Genomic DNA, 16,399 nt, shown 5'->3' with positions numbered 1-16,399 from the left:
GAATAGAATAATAGAATAGAATAATTTTTATTTGAAAGAAAGACATACAAGCAGGAAAAACATACATACACAATGAAGGAGATACACAAATTAATGTACAGATAGCTGCTTGAGCCCCTCTGACAAAAAGGCACCCGCTCAGCATACATCAAGACCGCGCCAAGGCTTGTCTCGAAACTGATTTTCAGCGGGGGCCCTCTGTTGTCAGCAGGGGGGCGCAATGTACAGGAAAAGAAGAAGAAAAACAGGGCAATCATACAAGAGTAAACAAACAAAAAACACCATAACAATTAAATTTACATTGAAATTCAATTCCATTAAAATTAGGTTTTAATTATTCAATTACATAACCAAAACATTTATTTAATATCATATATTACAATCTATTTAGTGCTTGCTTCATAAAGATAAGATCAGGCTATAAAGTTTAAGATCAATAAAACAATAAAATATATCGAAAATAAATACTTCAGATAAATTAAAATATTACAGTGCATTATTTTGTTAAATGCTGTGACTGATATTATTTACGAATTCAAAAGTCAAAATGAAACGAAAACTGAAATATCACCAACAATTTATTTCAATCTCAAAGCAGCTACAACCGACACAATCAATAGTAGCATACTATTTACAATTGAACCTGCTGAGCTCCTGTGATATCCCAAAGATCTAGCTACTCTATGCATTTCAACCATTCCATCCATGGTTTCTTCATTGTTAGGTATTATTTGTTCTGGTGGCAGTAAGAAACCGTATTCTCCCAAGTCACGGAGTTCAAATAGAAAGACGAGTGGTATATGTGCCCCTCCTTTGGCCCAATCGAATCCTGATCCACTCACCGGATCTGAAAATTTGGCATTTATTACAATTTTGCATAATGAATACCTACTCGTTTTGTTCGTGAAAAATGTGCATGGTGTTTGATCATCATTATCATCACTATTTCAGCCAAAGTACGTCCACTGCTGAACGTAGGCCTCCCTTAATAATTTCCACAATGGCCGGTTGGTTGCGGCCTACATTCAGCGCCTTCCCGCTACGTTTACGACGTCGTCGGTCCACCTTGTGGGTGGACGTCCTACGGTCCTACGGTGCGCGTTCCAGTACGTGGCCTCCACTCCAGAACCTTGTTGCCCCATCGGCCCTCAGTTCTGCGTACCATATGCCCTGCCCATTGCCACTTCAGCTCGCTAATCCGTTGAGCTATGATGGTATTTGATACTTACATAAAATGTCAGCTGAGGTGCCCACGGTGTAAGTCGTGTTGTGACGCGCAGTGAGTTTGTCCATTCCCATTATACCAATTTCAAACTGAAATGGAATTCAGTAGTAAATTAGAATACTTTTAATTAAATACTCTGTCTTACTTTACAAAACAGTCTACTCTGTCTTAGTTTTTTCATAAAGGTTACTAAACCTTTGTTTGTCACCTGTCATCCGCTTTGCAACGGAGGGAAGTCGAACCTTAACTTCGTACTCCTATGTTCTTCTGATTAATTTAGTTGCGGGTTCAATGACAGTTTAACTTTCCCCCGAGACAAAATTGACCTTCATTGGTTGGTTTTTTATTGGCGGTCAAGCTGTAGATCCTGGCTACACAGGAGTTGCAGTGGTGGACAAGAGCGGTGGGAATAGTCCCGTTTTTTACAATACAACATTATCCTTACCAAATCACCATAATTATCTGCTTCCAATATTCCAGCACCAGAAACATGGCTGTATGGAATCAGAAGTAACTGAGTATATGAATGGTAACTCAAGTAGTACAACACAGTTCCGCTTTGTTGAAGCGAGTTGATGTGATTCGATATCGCAATAGATTCTTTTTCGGAGAATCCACTGGCTCCAGCGAATGTCTGAGCGCAAGGATTCAGCGAAGCCCCAATAGCTGTAATCAAATTAAGAATTATAAGGATTGCTAAAATATGGTTTTTGGAACTAGAATTTGTATTAGGACACGCATTTAAAAATATCTTAAAGTATTCACGTGGTAATTAAATTGTAAAATTAAAAAAAAAACGACTATGGAAAGTGATGATTATTAAAATTATTTCTTCGATAACGTTATTAATCGATTGCAAATTATCTATCGTCATTGTAAATGATAAGGATAAAACGATAAAAAATACAAACGTGATTAAATACTACTTATTATTTGATACAAAGTACATTGCTGATAAAATTAAATATCTAGTACAATATAGGTACAAATAATAGAAATGTTTATGTTTGAAGAGTTAAGTCAGCGTCAAATAGTTTGTGATACCCAAAGTAGTCATTCTTCTCCTTGCACTTTGCAACCCGTCTTTGTATTAAGGTTGTGTTGTCAACTTTTTGGTCACTTAGGCCCAGAACAGACGGTGAAACGCAACTGTAACGAAACTTACTTTTGAGTTGCATCTAAGTTTCTGCCATAGCGTCCGTTGAGAGACCACACATGACGCGACCAGTTTGAAAATTTCAGTTTCAGTTTCATTCATCAGAATCATGACAAAGTTGCAGTTTCGTTGCAGTTGCGTTTCACCGTCTGTTCTGGGCCTTTGGGTATCACGAACTATTTGACGCTGACTGTGCCTGACTTATTTGAGAAAATTTTAATCTAGAAGTTAGTCTACTTTGAATATTGTCAATGTCTAGTTACTCATATTTCTAGAAAGCATTTGTATGGAGAGACTCGACCACCTACTTTTCATATTATATGTCAGCATCGAAATCAATCGCGTTCTTTGGGTTATATGAGACTTTCTTCATTTAAATACTCTTGAGAGAAACCTCAGCTATTTTACTGCTTGTTTATAAGTTTAGATAAATAGGCCATTTTTGTGATTAGGTACATCAACTATTTTGAAACAAAAATGTATACCTAGTCTGAAGTGCTTTTTTATACAAATATTGGTACGTACTATTCCACAAGAAGCCGAAGTTTCTGTTCAAATCCACACCGTTGCTTGCGTCATCGGGGAGATTCCATTGAGAACAAGAAGTGAAGTGAGCCTTATTCCTGTTCTTTCTCCACATTCTATCCTGAAATCAATAAACACCAATATGAGAATCTTAGCATGGTTGGAGAATTTCTATATTTCTATGTTATAACCAGCAAACAAACTGCTTATTGAATTCTGAGCATGATTTTTCTGAGCACCATTTCATTCTGCCTAAGATAGTTCAGAACGTAATCGTCTCTAGAGATACACTATAAAACATGATCTTTCGCTTTTTTGTCGAGCTATCGTCGAGCCATCGAGTAGAATGTTTTATTTTTAATCGATACATGAATACTTACATCAGTAAAAGAATACACGTATCCATCTGGATTGGTGACTGGGAAAATGTGCCACACAATATCTTCAGCCATAGTCCTAACACCTGGATCGGTGCTCGTCAGAAACTCTTTTATGATCCAGGTCGACATAGCTGGGGATATCCATTCCCTAGCATGAAGTCCGCCTTCTATGAATCCATACACTGGGTTTTCGCTCTTTTTGAAGTCTATAACCAAACCTTTAATAGGTCTATTCTCTTCGGTAGTTCCAATAGTGACAACTTCGGCTACGTTAGGATAATCTTCAGCCATTGCGTCCATCCATTCGTAGATTTCATCCAATGTTTGGTAGAATTCCCAAGCATAGTTTCTCACGTTTTGGTTTCTAGTTACTGTAACTGGCCTTGCTCGTTGTACTTCTGCGGATCTAAAAAGAATTTTGAAATTATAATCATGTAGTATCGTGACCTATTCTATTTTTTGTGGATTAGTTACTTAAAAAACTAATGATGTTGTTTCATATTGATTGACAATTACTTTCTATTATTGGAATGGCGCTTTCAATTTAGGCCCATATTTAATTTGCCTTCTAATATTTAACTGCTGTATACAAGATGGATTGGGTCATGTGGTAAGATAACAAAAACTTACTGTAACATTTGTATCATCAATTTACCTTTCAAAATCCAGTAGCATAAGTTCTGCCGTCATTCCGCTTTCAGAGAAGTACTTGACTAGCTCATGTTGTTTTTCGGGAGCTACCATGATTCTGACATCTCTTCCTCTTCTAAAACCCTCATCCCAAAATAGGTAACCTTGCTCCTTCTCTGCATCGTATAGAATTTCCACTTCTTTATCTGTTTCAGGTTTGACCTTATACACTTTGTAATTGTTATAGCTCACATATTCACAATTTACTATAGCTAATATTGCTACTAAAAATGCTACCCTAAAATACATACTGACTTTGCAGTAGTAACCTAATTGAACTGAAGTTCGATCTAAAAAATGTGGATTAAATGATAACATTTATCAATACAAAAAATACCTGATATGATGGGGAATTAGATAACTAAACCCGCTATTATCAGTAAGAATAAATTATTACAAAAAAGATAGTTTTATAAGTCATTTTCAATTTGGTTTCCCTAATTTGGGTCTTTTTTATGCAGAACAAAACAGTTATTTGACCTCAATCGCACCTGATGTTAAGTGAGATGCAGTCTAAGATGGTGCATACTTGCCCTCTAAGTGCCTATTCACTCTCGCCTTGTAAAGGTTCCGGGATCTTGTTATGGATTCAATCTTATTACCATTTTTTTGAGCTAGAATAGTGGTAGTGGTTAGTCAATGAATGAATAATGAGAATCGATGCTTGTTAGAGCAAACGAGTGGTCTAATTAATCGATTACCACAATACGATTGGTATATGAAAACTAGCCAAGTCAAACCTTTGAACTTATTTACATCTCAATTATTTTGTCATATCGTTCGTTCGTTCGTTCGTTCGTTTCAGCCGAAAGACGTCCACTGCTGGACAAAGGCCTCCCCCAAGGATTTCCACAAAGACCGGTCCTGCGCCGCTTGCATCCAGGTACCTCCCGCGACCTTCACCAGGTCGTCGGTCCACCTAGTGGGAGGCCTGCCCACGCATATACAAAGCTACATAATATTTTGGCACTTTCTTTCTTTTGAATTAATTAATGTTTTGATGGGTATAATAATATTTTAAAATCTTAGAAACTTGGTGTAGTTTAATTACCACGTTAGGAAAAGGGAATATTTTGGAATGTATAATGATTTAAAAACAAAATATTTTTCAAGTACGTTTATGTATTTTCCTTTATTTCTGATCACAATTCCCCTTTAATACACCTACATTAGTTTACCAAACTCCCGAAAATCACTGCTAAGCTAACTAGCGTCAAAGAGTAAACAACCTTAGAAGCGTCAGAAAAGTATCCCAAACGTTTTGTTGCCTTGTCCATTTCTACCAAGCCGTCCATAATTCCTAAATTGTTGGGTATGATCTGCTGAGGTGGCACGAGGAAACCGAATTCTCCGAGGTCTCGTAGTTCAAATAAATAGCTAATAGAAGCATTCGCGTGGAATTTGGCCCAGTCGAAGCTTGAACCACTTATTGTGGCTGGAACTGAAAGAAAACAAGAATTGAAAATCAATGACAGGAAAAGGTACGAATGCTTATAATGACTAGCTGCCCCGCGAACTTTGTACCGCCTATATTCATAAGAAATAATGTAAGATTTTTATGGTGAAATAATTTTTTGAATCGGTCCAGTAGTTTCGGAGTCTTTTCAATACAAACAAACAATCAAATCTTACCTCTTTATAAATATTAGTTTAGACAAGTTAGTATAGACTCCTGTTTTTTATTACAAGCTTTTTATTACTTTCACATGTCTGGTGTCTGTCGTCAAATCTTGCAACTTAAAATTGACCCACTTCCCGGTTTTCTATTGAGCTGGAATTTTGCATGCATGTGTAAGTCGGATGACAATGCAATATTATGATGACACGGAGCTGATCTGATGATGGAGCTGGAAGGTAGTCATAGGAACTCCGCAATAAAACGACACAGGCCTATCGAGTTTGGGCTCGTTTAATTTGTATTGACGAGAACTATAATCCTGTATGGTAACCATTAGGGTCTGATGATGGAGCCGGAAGGTGTCCATAGGAAATTCGCACTGAAACAACACAACCTCATCGAGTTTGGGCTCGTTTAATTTTTATTGACGAGTACTTTAATCATAGATGGTAACCATCAGGGTCTGATGATGGAGCCGGAAGGTGTCCATAGGAAATTCGCACTGAAACAACACAACCCCGTCGAGTTTGGGCTCGTTTAATTTATATTGACGAGTACTTCAATCCTACATGGTAACCAGGGTCTGATGATGGAGCCGGAAGGTAGTTCAAGGTAGTCATAGGAAATTTGCAATAAAACGACACAATGTCATCGAGTTTGGGCTCATTTGATTCGTATTGACGAGTAGAAAAATACATTAAATACGTAACTTGATCTTGCTAAAACTTTGATCTTAGAAAAAAATCAAATAGTTAAATACATACATCTAGTTAATCTCGCGACAAGCTTTTAATCATATAAATTGAGTAAAGTAATAAGTTGATGGGTTTGTTTTATTTTATTCTTTTTAGAGCATTAAAAGCTTGTTTTTGAAAAAAAATTTTTTTTTATATTATGAAATACTTAGCTGAGCAAGAGAGCTCCTTCTTATCAACCGACTTCAAAAAAGGAGGAGGTTCTCAATTCGACCCGTATGTTTTTTTTTCTATGTTTGTTACGCGATAACTCCGCCAATTATGAACCGATTTGAACAAATCTTTTTTCGGCGTATAGGTAATACCTCAAGGGTGGTCCCATTTAAATTTAATAATAGAAAAAACAACCCCCAAGGGTGGAAAATTGAGGATGAACTTTTTTATACGCAATATCTCCGCCGATTATAAATCAATTTGAACGATTATTTTTTTGTTGAATAGGTATTATCAAAAGGGTGGTTTCATGCGAATTTGAAGAAAATATTTCACCCCCAAGGGTGGAAAATTGGGGATGAACTTTTTTATACGCAATATTTTTAATTTTTAGTTTTTTTTGTGTTCACGCATTTGAAGTCGGTTTTTTTTTTAAGTTATTAGGGTAGATAAGACAAATTTAATAGGGTAGAATATTTCAAAGATAAATTCTGAAGCTTTAAATCTATTCAACTCACATCGGTTAAGTGTAATATTAGGTTATGCACTGGTGTGAATTTGTTAGCTTAAATTGAATAACATTTCACTTACACATGAGTTGATTTAATATTCCAACTTCGTATCGAGTTCCATATCTCTCTGAAATCTTCACAGAGCTGTTTGTTGCTATTTCCATCTGAAAGCGAAAATAATGTTTATTGTCAAAGGTATTTTGACTTCTGTAATTAACATACATAGTTTATGGGTGCAGTAGCAGTAAAGATTACCTACCCTGAAACTTAATCTAAGTAGAAAAAAATCATTTTTTTTTTACATTAATATTGTTTCCTTTAAAACTTGCAAAATATTTATAAATATTCAAAATGTGAAATTAATTTTAAACAATTTCGTTCGACTCTTAACTTTTTATACAACAATAATTATGTAGGCATTATTAGATACAAAATAAACATCTTCATAATCTTTGACCCACAAAATCTAGCCTTTGCCAACGTCCTATCACCTTTAATATCGGTGCCCCAGCCTGCTTAAATTATACATCAGACCCACTTTCAAGCCTGTGGTAACTCTAAAGCCCATTTCATCCGGGCCCGGTACAGCCGGGTAACGAACAAACAATCCTGTTACACTGTTCATGAAATTTTCAGAGCCGCTGCCCTCGCTAGGTAATGATTTTTCAATTAGAATCCGAAACACTGGGGAAATGCTTATGGAATTTATTGTTGTTACAGGCTTTTAGGATGTTGATAAATGAACGATTGCAAGTACAGCAATTGCCAAATGTTTGTCTCGAAGCGCTGGTAGGGCTAAAAAAGACATGTATAGGCTCCATAAGAGCATTAATTGACGATTTGTAAGTACTAATTTAATTAGTCTAAACAAATAAAGATAATTTTGATTTTTGATTTTCTGATTTTTGATTAGAGTCTTTACATGCCAAATATTGATAATTAACATTTCCTAAAACTTTGTTTGATTCTTACTAAGATACAAAAACTAAATTGATGGCGAAAGTAACGTAATTAGGACAGTTCCAATGGCAATTTTATATCAAACAGGATTTGGAAGCTAGTGCATAAATTATTTCACGAATGAAATCACCAACTTAATTTTTAATCTATTGAAATAATTGTTATGATAAAACCTTTTCATATTTTGCGAAAGTTTGAAATTCTTTTTGCTTTTGAACTACATAGTATAGTAGGTAGGATTTAGTAAAGCTTTTTCCCCAGCAGTAGTACACACAAAGATTAAAATATTTTGTCTCCTTACCAAATGATTATGATTGTTAACTGATGGCACATTCACATGGCTGTACGGCAACATTATCCACTGGAGATACGAGTGGAAAGACAGATAGTACACTATGTCCGCATTCTGTCTTAGACCCAACACGTATTGCGCGATGGCTCTTGTTTCTAGTTCTGACTCTGCTGATGGACCGGCGAAATTGTTTGTGCAAGGGTTGCTTGATGCTCCAGTGGCTGTTGAAACAATTGATTGGTTTAAAACTTTAACGGCTTCATTATAATCAGTTCATGTAGTCGCCTCTGCAGGAGCACAAATTTCTAAGACACCAGGACGGGTTTGAGAGGACTGATGCTTATTTTTTCTACTTTAGCCGCCTATTACGACGTCTGTGGAATGAACGGGGGTGGTCTTTTTCTACTTTGCCAAAACCACATGGCTAAAGAGTTTAAAGAAAAAACATCAGTGTAATCTCCATCTGCCTCTACTATTTTTATCTACTAACGTCCGAAAGTTTTTATTTCATTATTATTATCGTGATTGCGACAGGGTAGACTGATCAGGTCATTATTTACAGCCTAGTTTTTCTAATTCTACCATCAACTTACACATCCAGAAGAAATTGAAATTTCTGTTCAGGTCCACTCCACGACTCATATCATCAGGAACACCGGCAGCCAGGCAAGATGTGAAGTATGCTGGGTTTCTGTTCTTCCTCCACATTCGGTTCTGTAGAAAGTATGCAAAAATATTCTGTTATTTATTGTTTTTATCTGTTTCTATTACCGAGTTGCATCTAAATTGAACCGCAACCATAACAATGACCGGTGTTTTTGTATGGAGTTTGACATATTTTGAAGTTTTTTAAAGTTAAAGTAAGATGGTGCAATTAAGTTGGCCTTGTTTTCATTTTTTGTCTGTAAGTTCAAGATAATATTATTTGTCATGGTCATTGATAAGTGCGATAATAACTTTCTTGATCGAATAAGTTTTAATTTCAAATGAAAACGAATACTTACTTCAGTAAAAGAGTAAACATATCCATCAGGATTTACCACTGGAAATATGTGCCACTCAGTTTCCTCTGCCATTCTCCTGACGTCTGGATCAGAGCTCGTCAAAAACTCTTTGATGATCCAAGTGACCGTGGCTGCTGAAATCCACTCCCTAGCATGGAGAGTACCTTCAATGATGCCAACAGGCTTCCTTCTATTCCGGTTGATGTTGATTATGATTCCTCTAATAGGCCTGTTCTCAGTTGACTGCCCGATGGTAACTCTAGTGACGACAGAAGAGTTTGTTGTGGCCACTTCATCAAGCCACCTTTCAATGTCAGTCAAGTTGTGGTAGGCATTCCAGTCGTAGGAAAGAAAACTGCTGCTTCTGGATGGATCTACTTCTATTGGGTTCAGTTGGTTGTTAATGACTCTGGAATTTTTAGTTTTGAAATCAAATACTCTCATTGAGGAACGTTACATATTGGTTGCTCATTGAAGAGGTTGATATTAAAGCATTTTTGAGACAAATACGCTCAATGTTCCCAAATGCAATTTATACAGGGTGATTCATTAATAGATGGTCAAACAAAAAAGATGGATACTACTGCTCAAACGCAACAACTTTTCCCAAAACTTAAAATTTGGTTTTTGAGCAATCGGACATTCAACCTACTGGAAAATAGTTGTATCAGAGTAGTAGAACCAACCCTTTTGAACATCTAATAAAAAATCACATTGTCTAATACAAACAGCAAGTAAAGTTTACAAAATTTGCGGAGTAATAACAAAGTGACTATTTAGGATTCTTAGAAAGTAAACACGGGCCATGCTATTGCATTAAAATGTTATAATGAAATTCTTACTGTTGGACATTTTCAATAATGGTTTTGACCTCCACACCGGCTTGAATTAACCTTCCTCGAAACACTGCTTGCTTTTCTGGATCAACTAATATTCTGATGTCACTATCCACATTTATAAAATCACTCCAGAACTCTGCAATACCAGCATCTCTTATTTGTTCTAAAATATTCACTATCTTCTCCGTTTTTGGTGTAACTTTATACAATTTGTATCCATCGTAGGACTTTTTTTCTGCTATAACTACTGTCGCCACTAACAATATTGTAAAAAAATGTATTTTTTTCATTGTAGCAACTGATTTCGTTAAAATTATAGCACGAAATGGAATATTAATACTTTCAGTTGTTATATTATCAGAGATTATTAGCAGATTAAAATTTTCTATAAACTTTTGCAATAAGTCACATTTTTAATCTTAATTGACAGTAAGCAGTTAATATTAAAATTTGTTTATGCATACAAAATATGAATAAAAATGCAACTATTCATGTTGTTGATAATTTTAAGCTAGACCAATGTCTAGGCCTCATCTTTATAAGATTTGTATAGTATCTATGTACATTGTTTGGAATCAGTCCATTTGCCACTAGACTGAGAAAATGTAGTCTAAGAAATTTTGAAAATTTTCAAAATAAACATTTAGCACTTTTGTTTTACGTCCTGTATTTATCTTTATTTCTCAGCACGCTACAGTGTCATGTGTCACAAATAAATCAGAGCGAATGCGGTCGTGGTCGGCACGTCGTTTTGTGGGGATCGACCTTTATCGACCCCAAAATTAAATAGTCCAAAAGTTATATAAATAAAAACAAATTTTGAAAAATATATTTTTGTTATAATAAATTAACTCAATAAGATCACGAATCATTTTTTGTGCTTAGAATCACTGTGGCAATTTTTTTTGTTGCAATATTATTATATTAGTTGATACTCCAAACAATAAAAAATACTGATTTATATTGCGTTTATTTATAAATTTGTATTAAATTCACAGTAGCAATTTAAATATCATAAAATAATAAATTACTTGGCAATAATGCTATTGTCTTTAGTTAATCAAATTAACAAAAACAACAGCTAAACTAACTAAAGTCAACGAATAGATAACGCTAGAACCGCCAGAAAAGTATCCCAATCGCTTCGTTGCTTTATCCATTTCTATCAAGCCGTCCATCATTTCCAGATTGTTAGGTATGATCTGCTCTGGTGGAAGAAGGAAGCCGGTTTCCCCAAGGTCTCTAAGTTCGATCAAATAGCTGACGGAGGCGTCTGCGTACAGCTTTACCCAGTCAAAGCTCGAGCCGCTCATTGGGTCTGAAATGTAAAAAAAAAACAAGAATATTTCAGTTGCAAATGAAAAGGGTGTTATAGATCTAGTGCTAAACTCAATCAGTGCCTGAGATATGGAAGCGACATGGGTGTTTTGAGACGTCAAACATGAGCGAGACTTCAGATAAGTATGCTTCAGATTTGTATGCTCCAAAGCAGTGGTTCTTAACCGGTGGTCCGCGGACCACTGGTGGTCCCTGGAGGCATTCCAAGTGGTCCACGATGTGCACTTGCACACCTTGGTCAAAACCACTTTTAACTGATTTTTGCAGTCAAATTGGTTTTGACCGATTATGAGGTGGTCCCTGACAAGACAGAAATTTGGTAAAATGGTCCCTCATGACTTAAAGGTTAAGAACCACTGCTCTAAAGCCTGGTCCGTGAGCACACTCACTGCAGGCACCCGTCGGACAGTCGCGACAGCAATATAATTACGCGCGAGCGATAGGGATGGGTAGCTTGGGGTCATTGGACAAAATTCGACGTGCTCACGGACCAGGCTTTATCACGTCCTAATATGTCAAAGTCACCCCTCCCGTGCTGCTCCCATACCTCAGGCACTGACTTGAGTTATGCACTTGAATTTTATTTGCTAATATAGAGTTTATTTTTAATGTAATTCATAAACAAACTTACATAAAACTTCCTGAGCTATTCCAACTCTGTACGTGGTGTGGTATCTCTCAAAAATTTTCGTGGAACTGTTTGATGCTATTAACATCTGTGAATGAAAATACATTTTCATTTAATTTTGGTAACGGATCAGATAAAAACATGTTTGCTCTTGTTTTGTTTCAATTAAGTTTATTTGTTTTAGTTAGGTATTTAAAGATTTTTTTCAATGGCTCAATTTGGGCTATTCACTCCAAAAGTTTCAGCGCGCAGGACCGTTCATTGTGGAAAACCTTGAGGGAGGCCTTTGTCCAGCAGTGGACGTCATTTGGCTGAAACGAACGAACAACCGAACGAACTCCAAAAGTTAAACGCTACTACGTTTTTGCCTGTATTGCCATAGATCTTAGTGCTTTTAAAAACTTAATGGATTTATGAAGAGGTTTTGTTAAACTATCTTTCAAGTATGATTTCTCACAAATCTTAGAAGAAGTAGCAAACGCTGGCTTTTAACCGGAACGATTGGAGAAATCTAGCGAAGATTCGATCCATACGATAAGATTAAAAATGCTTATCTCCTCACCAAATCGTCGTGATTGTCAGCAGCTGGCTCAGTAACATGGCTGTACGGTAAGATGAACAGCTGGGAGTACGAGTGGAATGACAGATAGTACATGATGTTCCTTCCGCCCTGGTGCAGGTTCAGAACATACTGCGAGATTGCCTTGGTCTCCGGCTCTGAGCCAGCTGAGGGTCCAGCGAAGGTGTTGGTACAAGGATTGTCTGAGGCCCCGACACCTGGAAAGTCACATAATGGACATAATTAAAGTCATTTCATTGGTCTATTCCACTTTGATCACCTGGCTTTGATGACCCAGGTGATCAAAGTGGACTTCCAGCGACAATTTAGTGTCCTTTGATCACCCACGAATACGAGTGTGATTTGTTTGTAGGTGATCAAAGAACACTAAAATAATAATTTAACTGGAGTCCACTTTGATCACCCAGGGCATCGTATCCGTGGGTGATCAAAGGACACTAAATTGTCGCTGGAGTCTTCGACTGAAGACCATTTTTCATTAGGTCACTGTCAAAAATATTCCATTCTGACCCATTTCGTACAGTAAACTTTAGGATAAATTTATGATTACGACAATTTTATTGTGGCATGATTAAAAAATTGCCAGGCTATCGTCGCCATCATCATCATCGTCGCTCGCATAAATGATAACAACTGGAGAAAAAATCATAGATAGTCACTTTGTGGAAAAATCAGCATGGGTATAAAATATCTCCTACACCCAGTAAAGGTAGAAGCCGCTGGATGCAACAAAACAGCTTGCTGCAGCGTTCTTTCAGGATGGCTTGAATTCCAGAAGTGAATTTCATAATATGATATAATCATGTTACTAAAAGCAAAGTCATTAACCGACAAACAAGCATAACTTACTCATCCAGTAAAAATCAAAATTCCTGTTCAAATCAACCCCATTGCTCATGTCATCGTCGACGCCGGTAGAATTGCAAGAGGTGAAATTTGCCGTACTTCTGTTCTTCCTCCACATTCGGTTCTGAGAAAAGGGAACGTATAATAGATAAAATACATCTAGATTTTTTTCCAATAGCATATTTGAATGCATTTTTGTTTCGTCACAAAACTGCGCATAATTTAAAAATGTCCATCATTGCGATTAACTGATGCGTTATCTTACATAGCTTTCAAATTGCCGTTATCTGAATAATCATGTACATTCAAGGTTTAATTAAAGACAACTAGCTTTCCGCTCGCGGCTTCGCCCGCGTGCAATTTTGTCTATCACAGAAAATTTATCGCGCGCGTCCCTGTTTCAAAAATCGGGATAAAAACTATCCTATGTCCTTTCCCGGGACTCAAACTATCTCTATGCCAAATTTCATCAAAATCGCTTCAGTGGTTTAGGCGTGAAAGCAAGACAGATAGAGTTACTTTCACATGTATATTAGTATAGATGAGATGAATCACAATCCCAGTAGGACAATCAGACAATTCTAACCTAACCGCAATCCAATAGAAAGTATGATCGGGCGCTATATTTACTTACACCATTAAAAGTATATTCATAGCCATCTGGGTTCACCACTGGGAAGATATGCCACTCTGTGTCCTCAGCCATTGCTCTAACATCAGCATCAGTACTGTTCAAGAACTCTTTTATAATCCAAGTGACGGTAGCTGGTGAGATCCACTCCCTAGCGTGAAGGGTTCCCTCAATGATGCCAACAGGCTTTGTTATGTTGGAGTTGTAGTTGATGATGATTCCTCTGATCGGCCTATTCTCGACAGAGTAACCCATGGTAACGAGAGAGACGACAGAAGGATAAGCAGCGGCGACTTCATCAAGCCATTCTTCGATGACGGTCAAGTTATGGTAGCTATCCCAGTCGTAAGAAAGGAAGCCGCTGCTTCTAGATGAGACGACTTGGTTTGGGTTCAATTGCTGGTTGATTACTCTGAAATTTTTAAAAGCTGTTGTCATTGTCATATCGAGGAAATAATAATAAAAATATATTATTTTCAGTGTATGTAACAATTCTTCAAGTAAGTAACTTGTACTTTATCAAGCTTAAATCCAAAAGAATACAGAGTAAACAAATAAAAAAACCACTAAAACCAAAAACTTGGCAGACAACCTAAAAACGATTAATAATTTGATAAGATTTTCAAATAAATTAACACAAGCTTTTATCTATACTAATATTATAAAGAGGAAAGATTTGTACCTATTTTTGTATGTTTGTAATGAATAGGCTCAAAAAGTACTGGGCCGATTTAAAAAATTCTTTCACCATTCGAAAGCTACATTATCCACGAGTAACATAGGCTAAATTTTATTTTGGAAAAACATAGGGCTCAGGGGTCAACGCGCGCGAAGCCGCGGGCGGAAAGCTAGTAAGTTATAAAAATGTTTCTTACTGTTGAACATCCTCTATAATAGTTTTGACTTCCAATCCCGCTTGCATCAGCCTTCCTTGAACCACTTCTTGCATTTCTGGAGACACCAACACCCTGAGATCATCATTGACTCTGAAATAGTCAATCCAAAAGTCCCCCAATCCCGAATCTCTTATTTGTTCTAAAACATTCACTTGTTTTTCTGTTTTTGGCACCACTTTGTACAGCTTGAATCCATCGTAAGATTTTTCTGCTGAACCAGCTACTACTGCTACAACTAAAATAAATAATTGTTTTGCTTGCATGATTGCTAGATGTGGTTTTTTCAATGACCAGCCACAAAATGCCCTCCTGTTATCAATAATATGGTTCAAAGCAATAAATTGCTAGATTATTATAGGAGATAATGTTAAAAAAAGCATTAAGTAAACTGAAAGTCATTAGCTTATCGTTATGATAAATATCTGTATCGATAGCGTTTTATGATTATACATAACTAGCTTTCCGCCCGCGACTTCGCCCGCGTGGAATTTTGTCTGTCACAGAAAAACTTTATCACGCGCGTCCCTGTTTTAAAAACCGGGATAAGACCTATCCTATGTCCTTTTCTGGGACTCAAACTATCTCTATGCCAAACTTCATCAAAATCGCTTCAGTGGTTTAGGCGTGAAAGCAGGACAGTTACTTTCGCATTTATAATATTAGTATAGATTAGTTGAGGCAAAAAGAGGCATCTACCGATGTAGGCAGACATTAGACAGACAATCTGGTATAGGTTGCTGTAAGGGCCGGAAGATATGGAATCAATCGTTGTGGAAATCCTTGGAAAAGTTTCAGTAGATAATGTACTTTGCTTGAATTATCGGCAGGCAAAATAATAATAAAATGCATAAATATCTAAACAAAGAGATATTCCAACTTTCTCTTCTATTAAAGAACATCTAAAACTATAGTTTCCCTATTTCCTTAACATCAAGCCTCGCTTGTGTGACCACTGGCTTAGTCATGCTAGGAATTCCTGAATGACTAAAATGTATCATGTAAATAGACAATTTACGCTACGCCAAGTTACAAAATGTCGTAAAAGTAAAACATTTTATTTCCAAATGTAATATAGCATAAGTCAAAGATATGAATTACAGAGTTGCCGAAACAGTCCCGACGTTTAGCTAGTATGTTTAACTTTAAGTCTTAGCCCCTTGTTCTTAGATACCATTTTAGAAATGCATGTAAGGTATACATGCATTATTTGAAATAATTTTGATTCTTAAAATTTTATTTTTAAGGTGCAGATTTGTGTAACATGTGAGAACAATATCGTAGAATGCAGAAGACGCGTGTGCTCTTGATGTAACCGCCTTTTTGAACGATTTGCAGCACTACTCAGATTTTATTAAGGCTTATGCACTTAAT

General features: G+C 36.5%; 2 protein-coding genes across 2 annotated transcripts; both read right to left on the bottom strand.

The window, feature by feature from the left end:
- Positions 1-560: 560 nt before the first annotated feature.
- LOC114358148 (uncharacterized) lies at positions 561-15,349 on the bottom strand. The gene is made up of 18 exons (XM_028312029.1): positions 15,008-15,349; positions 14,136-14,544; positions 13,505-13,625; positions 12,638-12,852; positions 12,079-12,163; positions 11,164-11,427; positions 10,164-10,365; positions 9,271-9,679; positions 8,860-8,980; positions 8,276-8,487; positions 7,094-7,178; positions 5,245-5,417; positions 3,942-4,291; positions 3,287-3,692; positions 2,907-3,027; positions 1,671-1,891; positions 1,230-1,314; positions 561-847 (listed from the first exon to the last, which is right to left on the bottom strand). Exons 1-18 carry the CDS (start codon positions 15,289-15,291, stop codon positions 579-581), a joined length of 4,032 nt encoding a protein of 1,343 aa, XP_028167830.1. The 5' UTR covers positions 15,292-15,349; the 3' UTR covers positions 561-578.
- LOC114358159 (zinc carboxypeptidase-like) lies at positions 5,092-10,444 on the bottom strand. The gene is made up of 6 exons (XM_028312041.1): positions 10,113-10,444; positions 9,271-9,679; positions 8,860-8,980; positions 8,276-8,487; positions 7,094-7,178; positions 5,092-5,417 (listed from the first exon to the last, which is right to left on the bottom strand). The coding sequence occupies exons 1-6, from the start codon at positions 10,397-10,399 to the stop codon at positions 5,146-5,148; spliced, it is 1,386 nt and encodes a 461-aa protein (XP_028167842.1). The 5' UTR covers positions 10,400-10,444; the 3' UTR covers positions 5,092-5,145.
- Positions 15,350-16,399: the final 1,050 nt, after the last annotated feature.

The sequence above is a fragment of the Ostrinia furnacalis genome, unplaced genomic scaffold, assembly GCF_004193835.3.
Source record: "Ostrinia furnacalis isolate ACB-3 unplaced genomic scaffold, ASM419383v2 OfSCF3745, whole genome shotgun sequence".
In the NCBI taxonomy this organism is placed as follows: domain Eukaryota; kingdom Metazoa; phylum Arthropoda; class Insecta; order Lepidoptera; family Crambidae; genus Ostrinia; species Ostrinia furnacalis.
Note: the sequence above shows the minus strand (reverse complement) of the source record. Positions and strands in the feature narration are given on the sequence as shown.

Bases quoted from the DNA above. Each gene is read 5' to 3' on its own strand.
- LOC114358159 (XM_028312041.1), bottom strand. From the start codon at position 10,399: ATGAAAAAAATACATTTTTTTACAATATTGTTAGTGGCGACAGTAGTT. The intron at 7,179-8,275 runs GTAAGGAGACAA...TTTCGCTTTCAG, and splicing joins TTAACAATCATAATCATTTG to ATGGAAATAGCAACAAACAG. The intron at 5,418-7,093 runs GTAAGTGAAATG...GTTTTCTTTCAG, and splicing joins AATATTAAATCAACTCATGT to TTCCAGCCACAATAAGTGGT.
- LOC114358148 (XM_028312029.1), bottom strand. From the start codon at position 15,291: ATGCAAGCAAAACAATTATTTATTTTAGTTGTAGCAGTAGTAGCTGGT. The intron at 11,428-12,078 runs GTAAGTTTGTTT...TTTACATTTCAG, and splicing joins AATAGCTCAGGAAGTTTTAT to ACCCAATGAGCGGCTCGAGC. The intron at 1,892-2,906 runs GTACGTACCAAT...ATTTGATTACAG, and splicing joins CTTCGGCTTCTTGTGGAATA to CTATTGGGGCTTCGCTGAAT.